At 39.5% G+C, this 21,525-nt stretch overlaps 1 protein-coding gene and 1 long non-coding RNA gene across 3 annotated transcripts in view; both read left to right on the top strand.

Annotated features, from left to right (window-relative positions):
- LOC138402650 (uncharacterized) overlaps positions 1-21,514 on the top strand; it is a 123,883-nt gene extending 102,369 nt beyond the window's left edge. Inside the window, exon 2 of the long non-coding RNA XR_011237009.1 lies at positions 20,854-21,514. This is a non-coding gene — a long non-coding RNA (uncharacterized lncRNA). The remainder of the gene's footprint in view (positions 1-20,853) is intronic.
- Stlk (Ste20-like kinase) lies at positions 14,810-21,514 on the top strand. 2 transcript variants are annotated; one of them, XM_034971500.2, is made up of 7 exons: positions 14,810-15,199; positions 15,888-16,120; positions 16,490-16,667; positions 17,076-17,256; positions 17,830-17,953; positions 18,614-18,735; positions 19,809-21,514. In XM_034971500.2, the coding sequence occupies exons 1-7, from the start codon at positions 15,035-15,037 to the stop codon at positions 19,883-19,885; spliced, it is 1,080 nt and encodes a 359-aa protein (XP_034827391.1). In that variant the 5' UTR covers positions 14,810-15,034; the 3' UTR covers positions 19,886-21,514. The 2 variants fall into 2 exon arrangements, with proteins under 2 accessions (XP_034827391.1, XP_034827390.1); XM_034971499.2 differs by having other exon boundaries at positions 17,076-17,268.
- Positions 21,515-21,525: the final 11 nt, after the last annotated feature.

Raw genomic sequence — 21,525 nt, 5'->3', positions numbered from 1 at the left:
TGCAGCACTTATCATTGCATCAGGGAAGTCATCTAAAAAAATGAAAATTTTATGTCTTGCTGAATCAAAGAAGCAACGTCCGGAAGCAACTTTACATCCACTGACTTAGACAAACGAAATTGAAGACAACAAACAGTAAAGTTTGCCAACTAAGCCAATTTACATCCATTCAGCTGATTTGGTAAACCTCATACCATTTACTGTCACAAATACTTATTCCAGACATTCTTATGGATGCCAGTGCGTGTACGATAAGGAAAAACGAAGTTGTAAATTCTTCGGTTGCGTGCAGAGTAACTCTGTTCCTTCGAGGGGGAGACAATACGCAACCTCCTATCATCATTTCTCTAATGGAGTTCTCCCTAACGCAGTTATGAACATATTCCTGTGGTTCTTATAACTCGGAGATTCTTCATTCTGCATTCGATTTCCAGCAGGGTGAATTTGGAAATTTATAATTTCTTAATTGATCTGGTATAAGGATTCAACGGCTAACTCCTGGCAAAGGCGTGCCTTGAAAACTTTCTACCTATTATAGTTCATGAGATACAGCGGGTACTAAGAACTCGTTTTTGAGTTTCTTACCCAAAGGGTCCCGTTGGTACCCTTTGGGTACGGTACCCTACAAACGAATTCTGGTAGGTATTTAGATAAGCTCTCTTACCTAATGAACGAAAATTTCTGGGTTCAATTAATTCCGGTATTATGCGACATTTTCAAATTTCCCAGTTGTCAATTCGGGGAATTGGATTCTACAAATTGGTTCAGAGTGTTCTACGGAGTGGCTCAAATTATTTTCTACCAAAACTCCGTAACTTTGAGCTAGTGAACTTCTTGTTCGAGAATACGTAGAGCCCAATCTGAATGTTGTTACTTAGAATTTTGAGAGCACGTATACTCTTCTTAGAATCGATTTTGTTTGAAATAGCCTTCTTCTAGGTTACTAGTTTAGTTTAATTCTTAAACTAGCAGCCTTATCTAATTAATGTCCGTAAGAATACTAGCTGCATTTTCGTGCTGGACTGAAAGCTGATTCTTTGCGCAAAAAATGAGGCAGCCCATCTGTCACCAGATGAGGCTATTAACCGCGGTGAAATGTATTGTAAAAGTTTCAGCCATTTCTGCTGCGGCTCCCGGTTTTGATACTGTTGTCATATCAATGACACGGGACCAATGTGAAAACGCACGTTGCGTTCCACATTAGGACTCGTCTCACGTCCTCTATTAATCTCAATAATCATTATGATCTTATCATTAGATCAAAACAATGTCAGAACGTTTTGTATAAGTATGTCCTCTCTGCAACGAGATGCTCGCTGGTCGCGTGCCGTGCCTATTTTAAGCAAGCCCTACGAAAAAGGGTTCGCTGTAAGTAACTTACGAATGAAACCGGAACTCAAACAAAACAGATGCCTATACATTTACGAGCTTCAAATTGGTTATTAAGTGCATCATTGCAGATATCAATGAGGTTATCGTGCAGGTTAATAATTTACATTATTTGCTTGGGTTTATTTTTCTTGGAACTGCATGAATGACCTACTTAGATCTATAAAAGCTTTCTGGATTTATTACTCGATGAAAGTTAACTATGGCAGTAAAAATCCATACTTAACATTTTATTAGAATTGCGAAAATGTGTCTGTCTGTTACCTTTTGATAGCCCATCCACTGAAACGATTTTGTCGAAATTTACTACAAAGATAGCTGTTTGTATCAGGGAGACGGCGGACAAAGGCTACTTTTTATACCAGAAATCAAAAAAATCAAAAAAAAACTACGGGGTTTCTAAAACCTAAATATACGTCGATGATGTCCTAGATATCATCAAAAGTTTTGAAAAAGGGGAGCTATGATTTATATACTTGTTTGCGAAAAATATAATAATATTCACAAGGCACACATTTCGCACCTCATTTCCTACATTTATGCATTGAAGATCTATTTTATAGTAGAGTATACAGAGTTTAAAAAATCTAAGTATAATGTTGTTTATGAGATTTTGTGGTAGGGTGAGTGACGTTATAGGTGGATACAAAAAAATCTGATTAACTTGTTTTCATACAATTTTAAAAATAGTAGATCTTAAGATTTAACCTTGAAGCTGCAGCCATTGCATCGACAGTTTGAAAGACATAACTGTTAAATAAATTATATTGGATACAAGCCAAAGCTTTAAAAATGACTTCTAAAAGTTCTGAAACCAGGTCATATTATTCTTCGGATTAGACGAATTAAAAGTTGTTTATTGGCAAACTCGTACTAGGAAGAGCAATAAGCGATCAAGGGAAATTTATTGCCCCATTACAGGCCATAAAATATACCATTAATAATAAAACCATACGACCTTTTTGCTAAATTGGATGAAAACAAAAGTCTTTCATTTTATTGTCTTGCTTATATAGCGATAGAATCTCAAAGATACACCGCTTGTTCAGAATATAACACAATTACAACATAAACAAACCATTAATATAAACCATACCACCTTGTTGCTAAATTGGATGAAAACAAAAGTCTCTCATTTTTATTGTCTTGCTTATACAGCGATAGACTCTCAAAGATACACCGCTTGTCAGATATTAAAAAATTACAAATTGCGGTAGCAAATTTTATGCACCTACTTAGTTCAAGATTATGTTTGGGCAGAGATAATTTATTCCATCTCTGGTTTAGGTCAATCTTCCTCTTTTTCTACATTTAAGAGCTGCAAAATGCACATGTCGATTTGGGTTTTTTCATCTTTGGCTCTCTATTCCACCTTCGTAAATGATTTAACCCCCAACTTTCTTCTTAATCTGTCCCCATGAAACATTCTTGACCTTCCAGTTGTTCGTAATTACATAATATAGTTTGTGTCTAGAATTATAATCATCCTTAAAAACTGACTCATTGCGTGTGGAAGTCCCTACAATGTCCCTACGTCCAGCAGTGGACGTCTATCGGTTGATGGTGATGACGAATATAACTTCTCAATAGTGATGTTTTCAGATTCGCTACTGTCTCTCAAGCCTTAATAGTCCACACAACCGTAACAGATCTCACTATAGTCAAACGACCTTTATAGACTGCCTCAAGATGGCTTCCGTCCAGACGGTCACAAGCTTTGCAAAAAACTATTGGAGTAGCACACGACTTTCTGGCTTTCTTCCAACCATGTTATTACGAGGGGACAACCCCACGACGTCAATACTATACTATAATGCTAGGTGAGATTCAAAATATAAAACTGATCACTAGGTTAGAAAAGATTACTATTTTAAGTTAATCTACTTAGGTAAATTCACGAACCATAATACCCATTTATCAACAAATTCTGGTAATAAGTGGTGAAGGAGGAAGATCGACAATAAAAAAAAGAAATAAAAAGTTAACAAAAGTTTGATAAATGTTGAACGCAGAAGAGAACCTATAAGCGTACTTGCAACTCATAAGTTAGTTTACGCTTATAAAAACTATTTACTTTGTACAGTTTACATGCCGCTTCATTTTAATTAGTATGATTGATGTCGGAGAAATCCCCCCTGAACGTTCGTATTTAAAATAAATAATATTGCTTGAAAAATATGTCATCAACATAATTATCATTAAGTATGTTAATTATTTGTTTATAAGAAATCAGAAAACAAGACAGTAGCATCTGTTGTATTTAATTCATTTAATGATTGTAAAGATTAATCAAAGCACAATATTAGGAACATTTACCCTATTGACGTAACCATAAAGGTCAGTGAGCAAACATAACACCCAATTTCATAATCCACAGCTGAAGAACTAAGCCTGGAAAGCCGTTTGAAAATTTTCATTAAGCAGGTATGTTAAATTATTATTTTTTTAGAAATCAGAATCTTAGATCAGAAAACAGGACAACTGTTTCTGTTAAATTTATGTATGTATGTATGTATATACTTTATTGCCCCACAGAAACACAAATGAAAGGTTACAAAAAGAAATCTTAATAAGTAGGTACAAAAAAGGCGGTCTTACTCGCTAAATAGCGATCTCTTCCAGACAACCTTAACGCCGGGGAAAAAACGAACAAATGGACAATGGAGGTGGTGTAAAATAAACCTAAATACCAATAGCTAAATAAACTAAACCATATAATAAGAATATAAAATACATATTGTTAATACACTAATACATACAAATAAAGTATAAAAGACATACATAAGACTACATAGATATAGTATACACATATAGATTTAAATAATAAACTATGCCGTACTGATGATAGCAAAGAGATAGGTAATGATCTTTGACGTCAATTTTAAATTTGTTAAGGGATTCAGCACGATGGATTTGCGAGGGATTTGAATTAATTCATTTAACGATAATAAAGGTTACTCAACGACATCAAAACACAATATTAGGACATTTACCCTATTGACGTAACCATAAAGGTCATTGAGCAAACATACACCCCATTTCATAATCCAAAGCTAAAGAACTAAGCCTGGAAAGTCGTTTTGCCAAGTTCTATACGACCAGCGTGACGGAGACACAACAGGTGAAGCAGATATTAATATCCAACAGAATTGTGCTAATGTTTATTTAATTATTACAACTACTAAACGTAGATCCTTGCCCTACTAAAAAATTGAAACAGAAAGTGAAATAGATGAGAAAATTAAACGAGAACGATGATTACAGAAACATTAAAAACACACTATTAAGCTGGACAATAAATACAAATGATTATACAGATTATAGGAATAGAAGACTCAATAAAGTGCAATTCAATTTGCCTAAAATTTAACAAGCCCCTTTTTCTATCATGTCTCTTCCCCTTCTCTCTCTTATGAGATAAGACTAACAGAAGCCTTTGAGGGGGCACGTAGATAACTCGGGGTCACGTGATCAACTGAGCTTCATCATCATCAACTCATCAAAGAAAAATTTACCTCGACCTTTAGAATGAGATTTCGGCTTTGTAGAGCGTTGTCTCTGTCACTCACACTTATGTAACGTTTTCTCGGTCTCAAAGACAGAGACAACGCTCTAGGAAACCGCTATCTCTTTCTAAAGGGCGATGTACAATATTTCCTGCCGAGTACTGTAACCATTTGACTGTCCCCGCTTCTGAGCCTGCTAAAAGCTAGTGAGTGATTTCCATTATACATGTATGACATGGCTTTACTCACGTATTAGTCGAACGTTAGCCCGACTAGTTTCGACTTTCGAACCCATCCGTGGTCCTTTTTCACAGGGGCTCAGTTCTCCAGCATGCGTCACGGTTTGAGAATGCGTGCGGCGCGCGCACACCCCGCTCGCTGTGAGGATGGCTGAGGTGGAGCGGAAAAAGGACTCCGGATGGATTTGAAACTAGTCGGGCTAGCGTCGACTAAATACGTGAGTAAAGCCGGGTTGACACACATGTAATGGTATAAAAAGCTAATTCGTGACGAAAAGTCTGATGATTTACGGTCACCCCGTGTTACACGATAATCTTGAAACTGAAACACGAGGATTTTAGAGCCACACATAAATTATTGTTTTAGGCGATGAAATACAGCGTTGGTCAGATTGTTAACTTGGAATTTTAAAGACAACGTAGGCGAAACCGTAGGCGGGTACAAACGGTAGGTACAAACAACTAAAAGCCAAATATCCGACCAAAGAGAAATGGGTCACACGCACAGTATTATAAACAAATGCTGTCGTTCCATTTTCGAATCTTTAATAGATCATGTGTTTGTTTTCATTTACAACGTGCATTTACCTAATGCTGAGTTTATGCTTATTTGAATCCAGTTACGATTTACGAAATTCTGTCATATCTTCGGATAGAACTATGAATAACTCCTACACATCAGCATCATCATATGATAATTTCCACTACTGAGCACCTCCTGAGAGTCTCCTCTTGGAATGAAAAGGTCAGAGTCCACCACGCTGCCCAAGTACCTACGGATTGGCAGACATTACACACTTTTTAAATAACATTATGGATGCCGATATGCCTGTTCCTTACGATTTTTTCCTTCACCGTTAAAGGAGAAACCGCTCATATAATCCGTCGCAAAATGAGAACTCACTCGCCATTTAACTCTATGGATCAACTGTCACATAAAGTTGAAATGGCGCGTGAGATCTTATTTTGTATACGCATTATAAGTCCGAAAAGGTAAAGTAAGAGGGATCGAACCCTAAGCCGAGATCACCTTTTTCAATACTTTCCCGTGCGGTCCACTTTCCCCCATTCAATCCAATACCCAGTGATCCAAAGTTTTCTAGACATCCTGTCTGCGATACTGAAGTCAATAGGCCAAAGTTATTATTAGTTACTGTTGCTCTAGCGTCTCTAGTGATACAATCGACGAATTTAGACGAAGAAATCTCTCCAGTGTACAGACTATAGAAAGATGATCTATGACTAATTTTACATTTCTAACATCGAGTGTAGTGACCATCTTTAGTCTATGGCTGTTACGTAGATGTGAGGATTTTGTTTTAAATTCCAGTACAAGTTAAGTCCTTAACTGCAATATCACCTGGTGGTAAGTCCTGATGAGTCTAATAGGCTTTTGAGACGGTCAAGCGACTTGACGAAAAGCACATAGGATACAGTACGCGGCAGAAAATATTGTACATCGACCTTTACAAAGAGGTAGTGGTTTCGTAGAGCGTTGTCTCTGTCGTTGAGAACGACAAAACCTCACAGTTGACTGTCGTGTCCCTTCGACTAGTAGGTAAAGGGCATAGTGGACGAGGCGAAGGTTGGGTCCTCAGGTCAGTGGAGGTACTTTGTTGGTGCGCCTTGGACGCGAGGTGGGGGACCTCGTGAGTGGGTCCCCGTTGGAGGGTCCGCCTCGGTGGACGTCGCTGGCTGGGTCGCTGTTGATTACTTCGGTGTTCGTACAAGCGACGCGCAGGAGCGCCGCTGGGTTTTAGTGGGTATTCCGGTCGTCTCTCGGCTGGCGAGTCTGACTAGCGGACGGGCTGGATTCTGAGGGGAGATGCGTAAACGCATTTCCCAGTGATAAAAAAGGGTACTAACGACTATCGATCCCAAACTGTAAAATGAACAGTGACACATCGATTAGTTTTAAACACGATTGTTTTGACTTAAGAAATGTAAAACAAATTTGCAGTGTTACGATCTGAAACGCGCGCTAAAAATACGTATTGCGTTTACGCCCTTGGCCAAGGCGTTAAGGTTGGCGCACATTGATGCGTCGCGTCGGCGCATGCGCTACCCGCACAGCTGACGAGCCAAAAGTTCTTTGAACGCTTGCCCGCACTCCCCCAGAATTCATTGTACAAATTGTTTACATACTACAAATGATCGATTAATCACTTTGTTGTTTGATTTATTAGTCTCAGTACGAGACACATGCTGCTTCCCACCTGCCCTCATAAGCCTCATCCTGCGGCCCAGGCCCAGTGGGTGGGTCCTGAGGGGCGGCCAGCGTGTACCTATCCAGTCGGGCTAACCGTCGACTAAACACTGAGTAGTAAGCCACGATGTGTAATGGAAATCACTCACGATAGTTTAAAACGCTGAAATACCTACTTACTAGATGTTGACAAATCTCAAGAAAATACGATTCCCAAAAACCACGGAAGCTGGTGGTTAGGAAATAAATTGAATTCCAAAAATAACACTGACGTTCAAATTGAAGGTCTTGACAAGTTTTTCTCAAAGAACAGTTCAGAGCTCGGTTAGCGGCTGGCTTTGAGCCAGAAAAAAGAAACATCATTTACAAAGACGAATCGTATCTGTACTGTGTAATGGTATTATTAATTCCGCGTATTTGGAAGAAATATTGCAGGAATGATACTTAGTTCTATGTGACGTTTAATCGGTCTCAACGACAGGGCCAACGCTAATCTTTTTTTTTTTATTCAGGTACAAGTTTGCCCTTGACTGCAATCTCACCTGGTGGTAAGTGAAGATGCAGTCTAAGATGATAGCGGGCTAAGCTGGAAGGGGTATGGCAGTTTTTATTAAACCCATACCCCTTTTGTTTCTACACGGCATCGTACCGGAACGCTAAATCGCTTGACGGCTTTGCCGGTAGGGTGGTAACTAGCCACGGCCGAAGCCTCCCACCAGACCAGACCAGACATTTAGAAATAATAAAATTCCAACCCCTGCCAGGAATCGAACCCGGGACCTCCCACTAGTAAGACCACAGCGCTCACCACTGCGCCAGGGAGGTCGTCAAATCTAATGACAACAAACCGCTATCTCTTTCTAAAGGTCGATGTACAATATTTCCTGCCGGGTACTACATGTGTTTATGTCCGCTTGTAATTGAGTACTCAACGGCTCAACCAATTTTGATAAATGATTGGTCATTAGATTCGTATTGATACTCACTAGATACAGAAAATCTAAAAAAATCAAAATCGCTGATTTTATGGGCCTTAATGAGCCGGCCGGGCTGAAAAAGATGCAGTGCAAACCGTAGTCTGGTTTTTTTTTTTTAATTAAAAGTAGGTACCTACTTGTTAACTTAATTTTAAAACCATGACTTCATGCCCTTGATATTATGATTTACACTTCATTATTTTCTTGATTGAAATTATAAGAGCGACCTAGTTCGTCCGTACGTCCGTCGTGTTAACAGGCGCTAAATGTTTGAAGATTGATCTAAAATTACGGAGCTGCCTAAACTACAGACGCATTGACCTAAAACTTTCATTGTAGAGAAAATTTAAAGTCTAGATTTTTCTGCACTAGATTTCAAAATAGGTATATGAGGAGTATGGAATAGAAATTATTTATTCAAATAAATGCAGTAGGTAGGTAGTAGCAGTGGCGTGCAATTCATAGAGGCATAAAAGTACTGCTTACCCTAGTTGAAATGACCAGTGCTCATTTTTCTTTATGACCTGCCATTCAGCAGGTCTCTATAAGGTGTATCTAAGGCCTATCTTACTAATGCTTACCCTGGCTTCAAACTCTGTGCACGACACTGGGTAGTAGGTACGTGGCAGGTATTATTGTACATTGACCATTAGAAAGAGATAGCGGTATCGTATAGCGTTGTCTCTCTCTAAGAAAAGATTTTTGAAAATTCAACTTCTAATGGAAATAGACGTTTGTGTGTGGTCCACGCGGATGAAGTCGCGAGCATAAGCTAGTACCTAGTATTATAATATTGTAAAGTTTATAAAATAGGGTAGGCATATTTTAGGCAGTGTCTATTATATTTGGCACTAGCTGATTCCTGCGACTTCGTCCGCGTGGATTTACGTTTTTTAAAATCCCGCGGGAACTCTTTGATTTTTCGGGATTGTTGTCGTTGCTTGGTACCTACAATATGAATTCACTATGAAAACTTCCTGAATCTTGATAACCCAGGCGGGCAGTAACCCTGCAGCATCAGGATTAAGGAGTTGAATCCAGAATTTTTTATGTGACCACGACGTAAACTTTTTTTGTTGATTTAAAAAAAAAAAATTGCAAATCGGTCCAGAAACCTCGAAAAAATCGATGTAGAAAAAAGAACCACCTCCTTTTTGACAGTCGGTTAAAAACCGATGACTTTGAAATATTTACGGAAGAATCTTTAAAATATCCCCTTTCTAACAAAAAAAGAATGAATGAAATCGAACTACGCGTTAATGAATTACAACTCAGTATACATTTTAACTTTCGTCCCCTCTCCTACGGGAACCATGCTGAATTTCGGGATAAAAAGTATCCTATATTCTTCCTCATAGTATGACCTCAAATCGTACCAAGTTTCATTGGAATCCATTCAGTAGTTTCAGCGTGATGCGCGGCCGTGATACAGACAGACAGACAGACAGACAGACAGACAGACAGACAGACAAAAATGAAAAAAATTACAGTTTTGGGTTGAGTATAGATTATAGAGTGCCCTTGAAAAAAAAATTTCAAAATATCTTCAATGTACAGAATTTGACCTGTTACAGTTTTATTATAATTATTATATTATATTATTATATATTATATAAGTATATATATATATTGAATGAATTGATTTATAGAGTTTTTTTTAAAGAATATTAGCCAAGTTAATTACTGACTAATATTCCCCTTTCCTCTCATATTAAGCGTAAACCTTGTGTTAGGAGTAGCTACGACAATTAATAGTGCAACGGGTGGGATTTGAACCGGCGACCTTTCGGTTTTCAGTCTGCTCCTTTGACCGTTGAGCTATTGAGGCTCTATATTATATCTCTATGTTATAAGTAGTATAATAACTATACGTGCAGCTTACACCACCATCAATAAATATAAAAAGGCAATAAAGATAAGATGAACAAGAGTAGTCCACGCCCCAATACAGCTAACACCACCAAGAAAGTTCCGAAATCAATACTAGGCTCTTCCTGCTCCTGTGTCTAGACTTTGCGGCGCCATCTCCTCAGATGACGCAATGCAGAGAAGCCTTATTGCCAAGAAATTCATTAACGCCCTCTCACTGGGTGGTAGGCAGGTTTTTCTTAGGTTACTACCGGGACCCTATTATTAATATTTAAGCCTTCGCTGTCCGTAATAGGTCATCATCATCATGATCAACCCATCGCCGGCTCACTACAGAGCACGGGTCTCCTCTCAGAATGAGAAGGGTTTTGCCCATAGTCTGGCCATGTGCGGATTGGTAGACTTCACACACCTTTGAGAACATTATGGATAACTCTCAGGCATGCAGGTTTCCTCACGATGTTTTCCTTCACCGTTAAAGCAAGTGATATTTTAATTACTTAAAAACGCACATAACTCCGAAAAGTTAGAGGTGCGTGCCCGGGATTGAACCCCCGACCTCCGATTAGAAGGCGGACGTCCTAACCACTAGGACCACAAATAAAATCAAATTTATTCAAAATAGGTAACAAAGTGCACTTTTTGATAGTCGGTTGTTGCATTTGTAAGATGATAATTAGTGGTGATAACTTTTACGCGAACTTAAATACTAAAGCTATGAGGGTTCCAAACGCGCCCAGGTCTGAGAAGAGCCCACAACAAACTCAGCCGAGTATTCTTTTTACTATCACCACTTTAGAACTATCACAAAGCCGTTATTCATTCCCAAGCTTTCTTATCATTTATATCGTATATTCGTATTGTCAGGGTACGTACCTGAAGGGTACCACCGGGGCCCTATTGTTAAGCCTTCCCTGTCCATAATAAGTAGATAATTGAAATTTTTAAAGAATGTATATTTCTATTGCCGCTATGACAACAAAATGATAAAAATTTCATAATGACCGCCATGAAAATTTTAAAAAAATCGCGTTATTTCATGGTGCAGAACCCGTCATGTGCAAGTCCAACTGGCACTTGGCTGATTTTATTCTTATTGCTGAGGGTAGGAGTTAACCCCTTCACATTAGTCATAGAGAACTATGTCCAGCAAAGGTATATTTGGAACTTGGGGTACACCTTGCGGCAAAAAATAATTACATCGACCTTTAGAAGGAGACAGCGGATTTGTATAGCATTGTCTCTGTCGTTGAGACTGACAAAACGTCATATAGGTATGAGTGACAGAGACAACGCTCTACAAAGCCGAAATGTTATTCTAAAGACCGATGTACATTATTTTCTGCAGCGTACTGTACACCATCTCTGATCCCTGAGATCACTTTGTTATTGTTTTGGTATACTTAGCAGGATTCCCAGGGCCCAGAATCTTCTAAGCCGTCACAGACCACCACCTATAGACGCCTAATAGCCGGACACCCCCGATCGCCAAGCTTAGGCATTTGCTTAGCATAAAAGTGGGCCCACGCCCGTTCGGTACCCTCATTCCGCACATTGTTTTGATTACGTGGCTTTTGAGTCCACCAATAACAACAAAGCAGTCTCCCCTGTTCCCTACCAACATTTTACGATTGTAAAATTCATTCTAGAATGTATTTCTTCAGAGTGATTATGTTTGCCCAAAAATACAGCTTGAAATTTTTGCAAATAAAGTTGCTTTGATAATTCATTATTTACCTAAGCCACATGCCTAGAACACGAACAGAAACGTAAAAAAAATAGGAACAGCTGGTACCTAAATAAGTTAGGAATTAGGATCAATAAAGATACAAAGTTACCTACTAAATTATTTACAGATTAAAAGAACCAAGGGCAGCAACGTCTGAAATAGATAGAGCTTTTATAGAGCTTTCAAATGTTCGAGGTTAGGAAAACACCGGGTGTTTATTAAAATATGAAAGTGAGAATAGGAAATAAAACATTAAACGGGGGTATGACGAAGCTCTGAATCATTCTAGAACGCATGCGGACATATTGAAACCCTACACTCTCGACACATTGCTCCAGGAAGCACGTGCCATAATTTAAACTCAAACTCTACAAGCGACAGACTATAAATTAAAAAAAAATACGTTACCGGCAGCGCGGAGGTTCGAAAATCCACAAATCACTTGTCACTGTTCCACGTTTGAAAAAAAACTTCGAATTCACTTTTCCGCGGCGCGTCCCTAATAGGGATGTTTTTTTTTAATTCACGCCTGCCAAAGTGAAGATTTCGGTACCGCGCGATCGGTCGCGATGGTTTTGGGAATGTCGACGGCAGCTGTCGGTGGACTGAGGCGGGCGGGCGGATTCGTCCGCGCTCGGGAGCTTTCGGCCTTTAATTTTAGAACTTGGCTCTCGCCCCGGTTTTATATAGACGTGAGTACATCGTATAAAGCGTATTCGAGATGCGGCGGAGACCGCATATATATAGGAATTGCCGCTTTTTATTGAGCGGATTGGAAATTTTTGCATACCACCCGTTTGGCCGGCAGCCTTTCAGTCGGCTGACTTATTTGGTGATTGTTACGAAAAGTCTCTTTTGAATGCTGTAGACTTTAAGCTAATACGCTTCTAGTTTCTACCTACTTCATCATGATCATACCATCGCCAGCTCACTACAGAGCACGTGTCTCCTCTCAGACTGAGATGGGTTTGGTCATAGTCTACCAGACTGGCCAAGTGTGTATTGGCACACTTCACACACCTTTGAGAACATTATGGAGAACTCTAAAACATGCAGGTTTCCTCACGATGCTTTCCAAGTGATATTTAATTACTTAAAACGCCCATACCTAACTCTGAAAAGATAGAGGTCTCACGTTACGGCTTTTTAGATTTACGACAGCAGCTGTAAGACTATTAGAGAGAGAGCCAGCGCGTGCCAGACCTTCCTTATTTTATAAACGCTGAAAGTTTCTTTGCGTATTGTCCCCAACACTGGGAGAAAGGTTTGTTTGGATCATGGTGGCTTTAGGAGATAGCAGGTAATTAATAAAGGTGTAAAAATCTTATGGGTTGTGTCTAGCAGTTTCTACCTACTTCATCATGGTCAACCCATAGCCGGCTCACTACAGAGCACGGGTCTCCTCTCAGTATAAGGGTTTGGCCATAGTCCACCATGCCAATCCGCACTTGGCCGACTTCACACCTATGAGGACATTATGAAGCACTCTCAGGCATGCAGGTATCCTCAAGACGTTTTCATTCACCGTTAAAGCGAGTGATATTTAATTTCTTAAAACGCACATAGCTCCGAAAAGTTAGAAGTGTGTACCCGGAATCGAACCGTCGACCTCCCGATGGACGTCGAAACCACTAGGCTATCACGGCTTTGTATGGAAGGTGGAACCCTAAAAATGTACGTTACCCATCGTACGTATCATCATCATCAACCGATAGACGTCCACTGCTGGACATAGGTCTCTTGTAGGGACTTCAACACGCCACGGTCTTGCGCCGCCTGAATTCAGCGGCTCCCTGCGACTCGTCTGATATCTTCCGTCCACCTAGTGGGGGGTCTTCCAACGCTGCGTTCTCCGATGCGAGGTCGCCATTCCAGCACCTTGAGACCCCAACGTCTATCGGTTGTACGAACTATGTGCCCTGCCCATTGCCACTTCAGCTTCCCAACCCGTTGAGCTATGTCGGTTATAATACACGACAGGTCGAGATATAGCTGATCGGGGTATAAGGCAGAGGGATGCCACCCGCGCTATATCTCGCCCCGGTTACCGCGTGGGCTGTGCGGGTGTACGTCACGTCCTCGGGGGCGTACGGACTAAACAATCCAACCAACCCATCCATCGCACCGTGGCCCGAGCCTCACAGGAGGCGCCCTTAGGAGGACGTTGCCCACCGACCTCTCTAATTAGATATTTCTTCAAGCCGTAAAGCTCACCCCCAGGTGAAGCCTCGCGCTCGCCACCCCACCTGTTGACGCTGTAGCGGCCAGTTTGGCCTAAGCAGCCACTCAATCCGAAAAAATGGCCTTATACCCAAAAAAACAAGAAAAAAAAGTCTTTTCTTATTCTGGTACCAGAAGGGCTGGCTCATTCTTTGCGAAAAGGATCAAAATATGCTATAGCTATTTTGAGCGTTGTGATCTATAACGGAAAATGGCAGCCATAAAAGGATTTTGGTGGAGTAGGATATTAAATCGAAATGTAAATAAAAACTGTTAGATGATGTTAAATAATTACTTATTGTAATATTTACAGGAATTTGTATTTTGAGTTGATAAAGCTTTAAAAGTTTTAATTTTACCGCCCAACTCCATGTTCTAAAGCTGACAGTTGGCTCTTGGCAGTCATTTCTATTTCTGAACGTCTTGTTTACAATCTTTACAATACGCTGAACGTCATACGCTGTTATCTTTATTTAAAAACTAGGATAACTTAAAAATGTATGTATAATACTATTAAAACTTATTACTTACCTACTTGAAAAGTAAGTAGTTAGTTACTTGTTATAACTGTATGAAGACTTATTACAATAAAATAATATCCTCCGAAAAGTAAAAAAGAAGACTGTTAAGAGCAAAATTTCCAAACGTTTCACTGAACTGTCAAGTGTCACATTTTCGTCACTCGACTCAAAAAAATCAAAACCAATCAAAACTCATTTTTGTTCTTTTTGTTGTTGTTATTACTTTGCGTTTAATTAATGTTATTGTTGTAATTGAATAGTTATTTATAGCACACCAATAAATAATCATGTGTACCTAGTTTCACACTAACTACAGAGCTGAGAACGGGCTGAAAAAATCAACATTTTGTAATTCTATAAATCGCATAAAGTAGTGCAATGTTTCAGCCAGATATTAATGAATATCAGCTGACTTCGATTATAGCAGAGTGTTGTGGCGGTGTGGCAGTGGTGTATTCAGCGGTTTACAAACCTTATAAAGAAAATGTGGCTATCAAAAGATACTTTGTGGACAAGTCTAAGGAAAAAGCAAACTTTATTCAGGTAAGCATAGAATTGCCATATTTACTTGAGATAAAATTATGATATGAATTAATGTAGCTGTGTTCCTTGTGTATCTCATATTCAATGCAATATGGATAGCAAAGAGTATTAAAGTTTGTGTTTAGAGTAGGTGCCTACTTACTTTGTTGTATGAATAAAGTTAATGTAAGTGGGTAGGTTGCGAAGTATGACAATCTCAGTTCATGTTGACACTACCTAGTGAATACATTTTCTAATGGCGAACCCAAGTGTTTAATTTACTAATCCAAACATTATACTTATACATATTACTTCGTATGGACAGGGCTATTAAACAAACAAAATGGCACCGACTCAGTGGTGCTTTCAATTTTAGTAGCCTCAATAGCTCAACCGGTAAACGAGTGGACTGAAAACTGAAAGGTCGCTGGTTCAAACCCCGCCCGTTGCACTATTGTCGTACCTACTCCTAGCACAAGCTTGATGCTTAGTTGGAGAGGATAGGGGAATATTAGTCATTTAACATGGCTAATATTCTTTAAAAAAAAAAAAAAAAAACCTCAGTGACATCTGGATTTCAAATGGGTTGTTCATTAGTATCTTAAAGGTGGCACTGATTTAGTTGGTTCCAAAACCGTGAAAAATTTTGTTCACTTGACCATATCTTGTCATTTATATAGATGGTATTGACAAGCTATTTTTTCCACAGCAAGATATCCTCACTAGAAAAGAGCTTCAACATCCAAACATACTTCCATACCTTACATCATTTGTGCATGGGAGAGAGCTATATGTGGTGTCTTCTCTCATGAACCTAGGGTCATGCAGAGATATCCTGGACAGGTACTTCCAAGAGGGTCTGCCGGAGCTGGCCTGCGCCATCATATTGAGGGATGTGCTGCTTGCTTTGCAGTATTTACACAAACAATTTTATATTCATAGGTTAGTCATAGTATTTTTATTAAATTTGTGTTCCTGATTGGTTTCTTTACGGCAGATTGGTAGACTTCACAGAACATTATGGAGAACTCTCAGGCATGCAGGATTTCTCACGATGTTTTCCTTCACCGTTAAAGCAAGTGATATTTTGATTACTTAAAACGCACGCAACGCATTTTGACGAAATTTGATACAAAAATGCCTCGGCCGGAAAAGCACATTTTAACCTGAAAGATAAGTGCCCATGGAATTTTCAAAAACCTAAATCCATGCGAACGAAGTCGCAAGCATCATATTTTAGTAAAACCATAATTAGAAAAATTGGACGCCATTTTGATTCATTTGTTATTGACCCAAATGCGAATATTTCAGGAGTGTACGCGCAAGTCACGTGCTACTAGACACAACCGGCAATGTCCGCTTATCTGGCCTCCGGAGTGCGGCCTCTATGATGTTGCGCGGACGGAGACAGAAGCAGCTCCACAGCCTGCCACCACCAGATCACGACAACGCCAACTTGATGTGGCTCAGCCCAGAACTGTTGGAGCAGGTGAGAATACTCACGTCACAAGAGAATAGGGTTGACACAAGGTTATGTCATTGCGAGTTTTTTTATTATTCATTATAGGCAAACGCTTGACCACAATCACACCTGATGAGAAGTGATGATGGGGCCTAAGATGGGATGCGTTTACCTAGAAGATGCCTATTCACTCTTGTTTCAAAGATACCCAGGTTGTAATTGGTAGGAAACACATATCATGAACATAACACATATCGTGGAGCTTACAGGTCGCTGGCTGTTAGTGCGAGCGAAACAGAAAGATAACTCGACGACTCAGTTTAAAATGCGTCGACTATGATAGTTGAGTGTCAGAACTTACTATGACCAATTAAATCCCAAATCTTGTCGTAAACACTAGTCCATTATCGGTAACAATATTACACGGTATTCCAGAATCTCAAAGGCTACAACGAGCAATCGGACATGTACTCGCTAGGCGTGTTATGTTGCGAGCTCGCTAACGGTGCGGTACCGTTCGCTGAAGTACCCACCACATTAATGTTCACGGAAAAAGTGAGGGGCAGTCGACCTCAGTTGCTGGATTGTTCGTCATTCCCCGAACCATTGGACGATGGTGAGATGAAGAGTGAGTGAATGTCCTTTACTAACATTTTTTTATTAGCTGTCAAACTAATACTGTTCATGTTGTGTTTTTTACTGTTGCATGTTACTTCCGTGTTGAATAAAAGAAATAACTTCATATTTTAATCAAACTGAAATTCCTACTTTAATTTTTTATTTTACACTAGCTGCCCCGGCGAACTTCGTACCGCCTATGTCGATTCTTTTTCTCTCCGTAAGAACTATCCCCGTTCTTCAAGGAATGTTATAAAAAAAAGAATTAGCAAAATCGGTTCCGCTGTTCTCGAGATTTGCGATCAGCAACATTCATTTTTATATATAGAGATTATGTTTAAGACTATGTACAGTACGCGGCCGAAAGTGATGAACAACAGCCTTTAGAATGACATTTCATCTTTGTAGAGCGTTGTCTCTGTCACTCATACCCACATGACGCTTTGTCGGTCTCAACGACTGAGACAGTGCTCTACAAATCTGCTGTCTCCTTCATCACTTTTGGCCGCGTACTGTATTTGCATGCCAACTTGCCAACCTATGTATTATTATGTATTTCCTCCTCGACTAGGTATGTACAACACGGACAGCGGTGTCGGCGACAGCGCTGAGGGGATGTCCCGTTTGCGAGCCGCTTATGCTGCGAGAAAACTGAGTGACAATTTCCATCACCTGAGCGACCAGTTATTACAAAGGTATCGACCGATTTCTTCCACTTAAGGGCTGCTTTTTTAATCGCAAAAGAATAACTGACAAATTCAATATTTTGATGGATTTTCAATCCAAAACTGTCATACTCATAACCTTTCAGTAGTTTCAAAAATTGAATAGTTCAGCATTATTTGGAGATTAGAAATTCGACCCTAAATGAAACGACCTTCATAGCATTTTAAAAGAATCATTGGATTTAAGAAGTCCTCCTGATTTTAAAGGGTCTTTTAAGTGTCCGCGATTTCTTACGCGTGAATTTAGGTTTTTAAAAATCTCGTGCGTTCTCTTTGAAGTCCCGGGATAAAAAGTAGCCTATGTCACTCTCCAGGTCTCCTCTCCTTTAACTAGAAATTGTTGCCCCCCCCCCCCCCCCCCCTTGTCGCCATAGCATAAAAAACATTCTTCTAATTTATTGTTCATCGTAAACAGTATGATTTAAAAGGAAGGCCTAGTGCGAGTTGGAGTCGCACACGAAGGGTTCCTTACCATCGTACGAGAAACCTCAAACCAGTATAATAAAAATTCATCACTCCAACAGTTATACAACACTGCATGTTAATAATAGACAGTGACATCTATGATGTTATTTGGTACACTAATTATTTGGTCGGGAACACAAACCTTTAATTTTTATAATTCTCCAGGGACCCAGAGCGAAGGCCGTCCGCCACACAACTCCTGAATCACGCGATGTTCAAGCAGATCAGAAAGACAGACTTCTTGCCCAGCCTCATTGGACGAGTCAAACCTATTAAGCCAGACCCTGGTAAGTAGATTATACAGCGTGAATTTAATAGTTGGATTTCTGCGGCAAAACGATTTACCCTAACTTGATAACCAAAACCAAAACAGAGATAAAAACTAATAATGTTTTTGTTTTGAAATAATTAATTCACTAGACATAGTAGATACTACTCGAATCGCTTAAAGTTTATTAAAAATCACCATAAAATTCCATAACTTTTTCATTTGTTTAGATATTTTAATGATTTTTTAATATTGTCGTTAATGTTGACCAGAAAAATAAAATACCTCGCCTTGTTGCGAAAACCCCATGCAACTAATTTATACAAGACCATAAGAGCTATCACGCACTCATCCGATCCGAGTCCGTGAAAATACGTTCCATTTTGTTTTACGAACTATTTGTATGGAAGCTTATGACATATTGTGTCGTAGATATTTTTATATCCGTATTTTCACGGATTCGGATCGGATGAGTGCGTGATCGCTGTGATACTTAGTGGCCATTACTATTTTTATATTTCTGGTCAGGCTATAACATACTCATATTTTGTTTTATTTTTTATAATTAGTTCATTATCAAAAAAACCGGCCAAGTGCGAGTCAGGCTCGCGCAATGAGGGTTCCGTACTACAGTCGTATTTTTTCGACATTTTGCACGATAATTCAAAAACTATGATGCATAAAAATAAATAAAAATCTGTTGTAGAATGTACAGGTGAAGACCTTTCATATGATACCCCACTTGATATAGTCACTCACTTCGAAAGTTGAAAATACTAATTCATGACCACAATTTTTTTTCTGTGATCTAACCCTAAATTCACGGTTTTCAGATTTTTCCCCAAATGTCAACTATAAGACCCACCTACTTGCCAAATTTCATGATTCTAGGACAACGGGAAGTACCCTGTAGGTTTCTTGACAGACAGACAACAAAGTGATCCTATAAGGGTTCCGTTTTTCCTTTTGAGGTACGGAACCCTAAAAAGGAAACTTCTCCATTTGGTAACGCCACAAAAAATTACGGAGGTCCCAGACCCTATCGTCTGTTTCGAGGTCATTCCTACAAGGTCTTTTCTATTATATTTTCAGATGACATATCAGCTCTGATATTGCAGGAGAAGCTTTCGGAAATGGAAATCGAAAAGACGACCGAATGGGACTTCTAGCATACGCTGTATTAAACACTAGGTGCCTGTGACTTGATCCGCGTGGGTTTAGGTTTCTAAAAATCCTGTGGGAACTTTGATTTCCGGGATAAAAGTAGCCCTTTCTGTCTCCGGCGGGGCGATTACGTATCTCGTGACAGGCTTGCGACAGGCGTAAATCTCGCGATCATTGCTGTCAAACGTCCGGCTAGAGAGAGACAGCAATAGCCACAAAGTAAAATAAGAAGAAGAAGAAGAGAGACAGCAAATGAACTATCGCATTGCTACGTTTTATGTAATCACCCTGCGGGATCCAAGCCATCTCTGCACCGAACATCAAAATCGATATAATGGATGGACCGTGAAAAGGTAACAAGAAGACACAAAGTCAAAGTCAATCATCAGGTGTCAGGTCACAAAATCAGTCGTCAGGTGCGATCCCAGGAGACGCAGGTTCGAATTCTGCCGGTTCCGCAATTTTTGATATGTATCTAAAAAATTCCTTAAAATGTAGGACAAACACTATCATAAAATAAAAAAAAATAAAAATATAGTCCTACTACTGATTAAAATGGCTGCACAAAACAATCATGCTGGAAAATAACTAATCCTGTTAGTTTTTATCAAATTTATTTTAATGCCATAAAATAATTTATACAAATCTGCCATACTTTAAAAATATTCGCACCAATACCTAAAAAACTTGAAAAGATGGCCATTGGAGCACTTGTGCACTTTGTATATTTCTTGTTCTCGTGACCAAGTAGCCCAACCTGGTATAGATAGGTACTTTTAGCTTTCCTTAGTTTGCGTAATTACTGGTTTGTGCTAAAGTACGGTGGCCATTTCGGGCCGTATTTTCTGTTTCTGATCAGACCAGCTGCGCGATTGCGGGAGATTGACAGCTACAATGTCACGATCGCAATCACCTCTGATTGGTTGACGCTCGCTCACTATTGGCTACAATGTTTCCCGCAATCGAGGTGCAGGACTCGAGAGTAGAAAGATATTGTACACTGCGCACAAAACAAGTACAAAGTCCCATCCGAACACGAGGCGTAAGACTGCGCATTGAACAAAAACAGATCTCAGCTTTTTAATCCTTATTCGTTGCCCTGCACCCCGATTGTGTAAGAACGCATTCATCGTAATCGACAGCAAATTCTGCCCCTTGATTGGTTGAATTTGCTGTTCACATTTTCTCACAGCCAATTAAAGAGCAGAATTTACTACCGATTACGATTACGATGAATACGTTTTTCTTACACAATCGGGAGGCTGCTCAAACCGCTATATTGGAACTTCAGTTTTTTTTTAAGAATATTGGCCAAGTTAATTGCTGACTAATATTCCCCTTTCCCCTCCAACTAAGCGTAAAGCTTGTGCTAGGAGTAGGTACGACAATAGTGCAACGGGCGGGGTTTGAACTGTCGACCTCTCGGTTTTTAGTCCACTCCTGTACCCGTTGAGCTATTGAGGCTATTTTTGGACTAGGTACTTGCGAATCGCACATACAACAAAATTGTCGATGTTGTTACAAATATTATGGTTTACGTAGGTAAGGATGTAATGATAATAATATTTTACTAACTCGGTGATTGTAGAACAATTATTGTTAAAAATTGTGATGATTAAAGATACTGTTAGACATTGTCTATTTC

The sequence above is a fragment of the Maniola hyperantus genome, chromosome 8 (genome assembly GCF_902806685.2).
Source record: "Maniola hyperantus chromosome 8, iAphHyp1.2, whole genome shotgun sequence".
NCBI classification, from domain to species: Eukaryota; Metazoa; Arthropoda; class Insecta; order Lepidoptera; family Nymphalidae; genus Maniola; species Maniola hyperantus.
The sequence above is the reverse complement of the archived record's forward strand: the minus strand, read 5'-3'. Positions and strand labels throughout refer to the sequence as shown.

Coding starts and splice junctions, on each gene's coding strand:
- Stlk (XM_034971499.2), top strand. CDS start 15,035: ATGTTTCAGCCAGATATTAATGAATATCAGCTGACTTCGATTATAGCA. Junction 16,121..16,489: donor AAACAATTTTATATTCATAG/GTTAGTCATAGT, acceptor CGAATATTTCAG/GAGTGTACGCGCAAGTCACG. Junction 17,954..18,613: donor AGCGACCAGTTATTACAAAG/GTATCGACCGAT, acceptor ATAATTCTCCAG/GGACCCAGAGCGAAGGCCGT.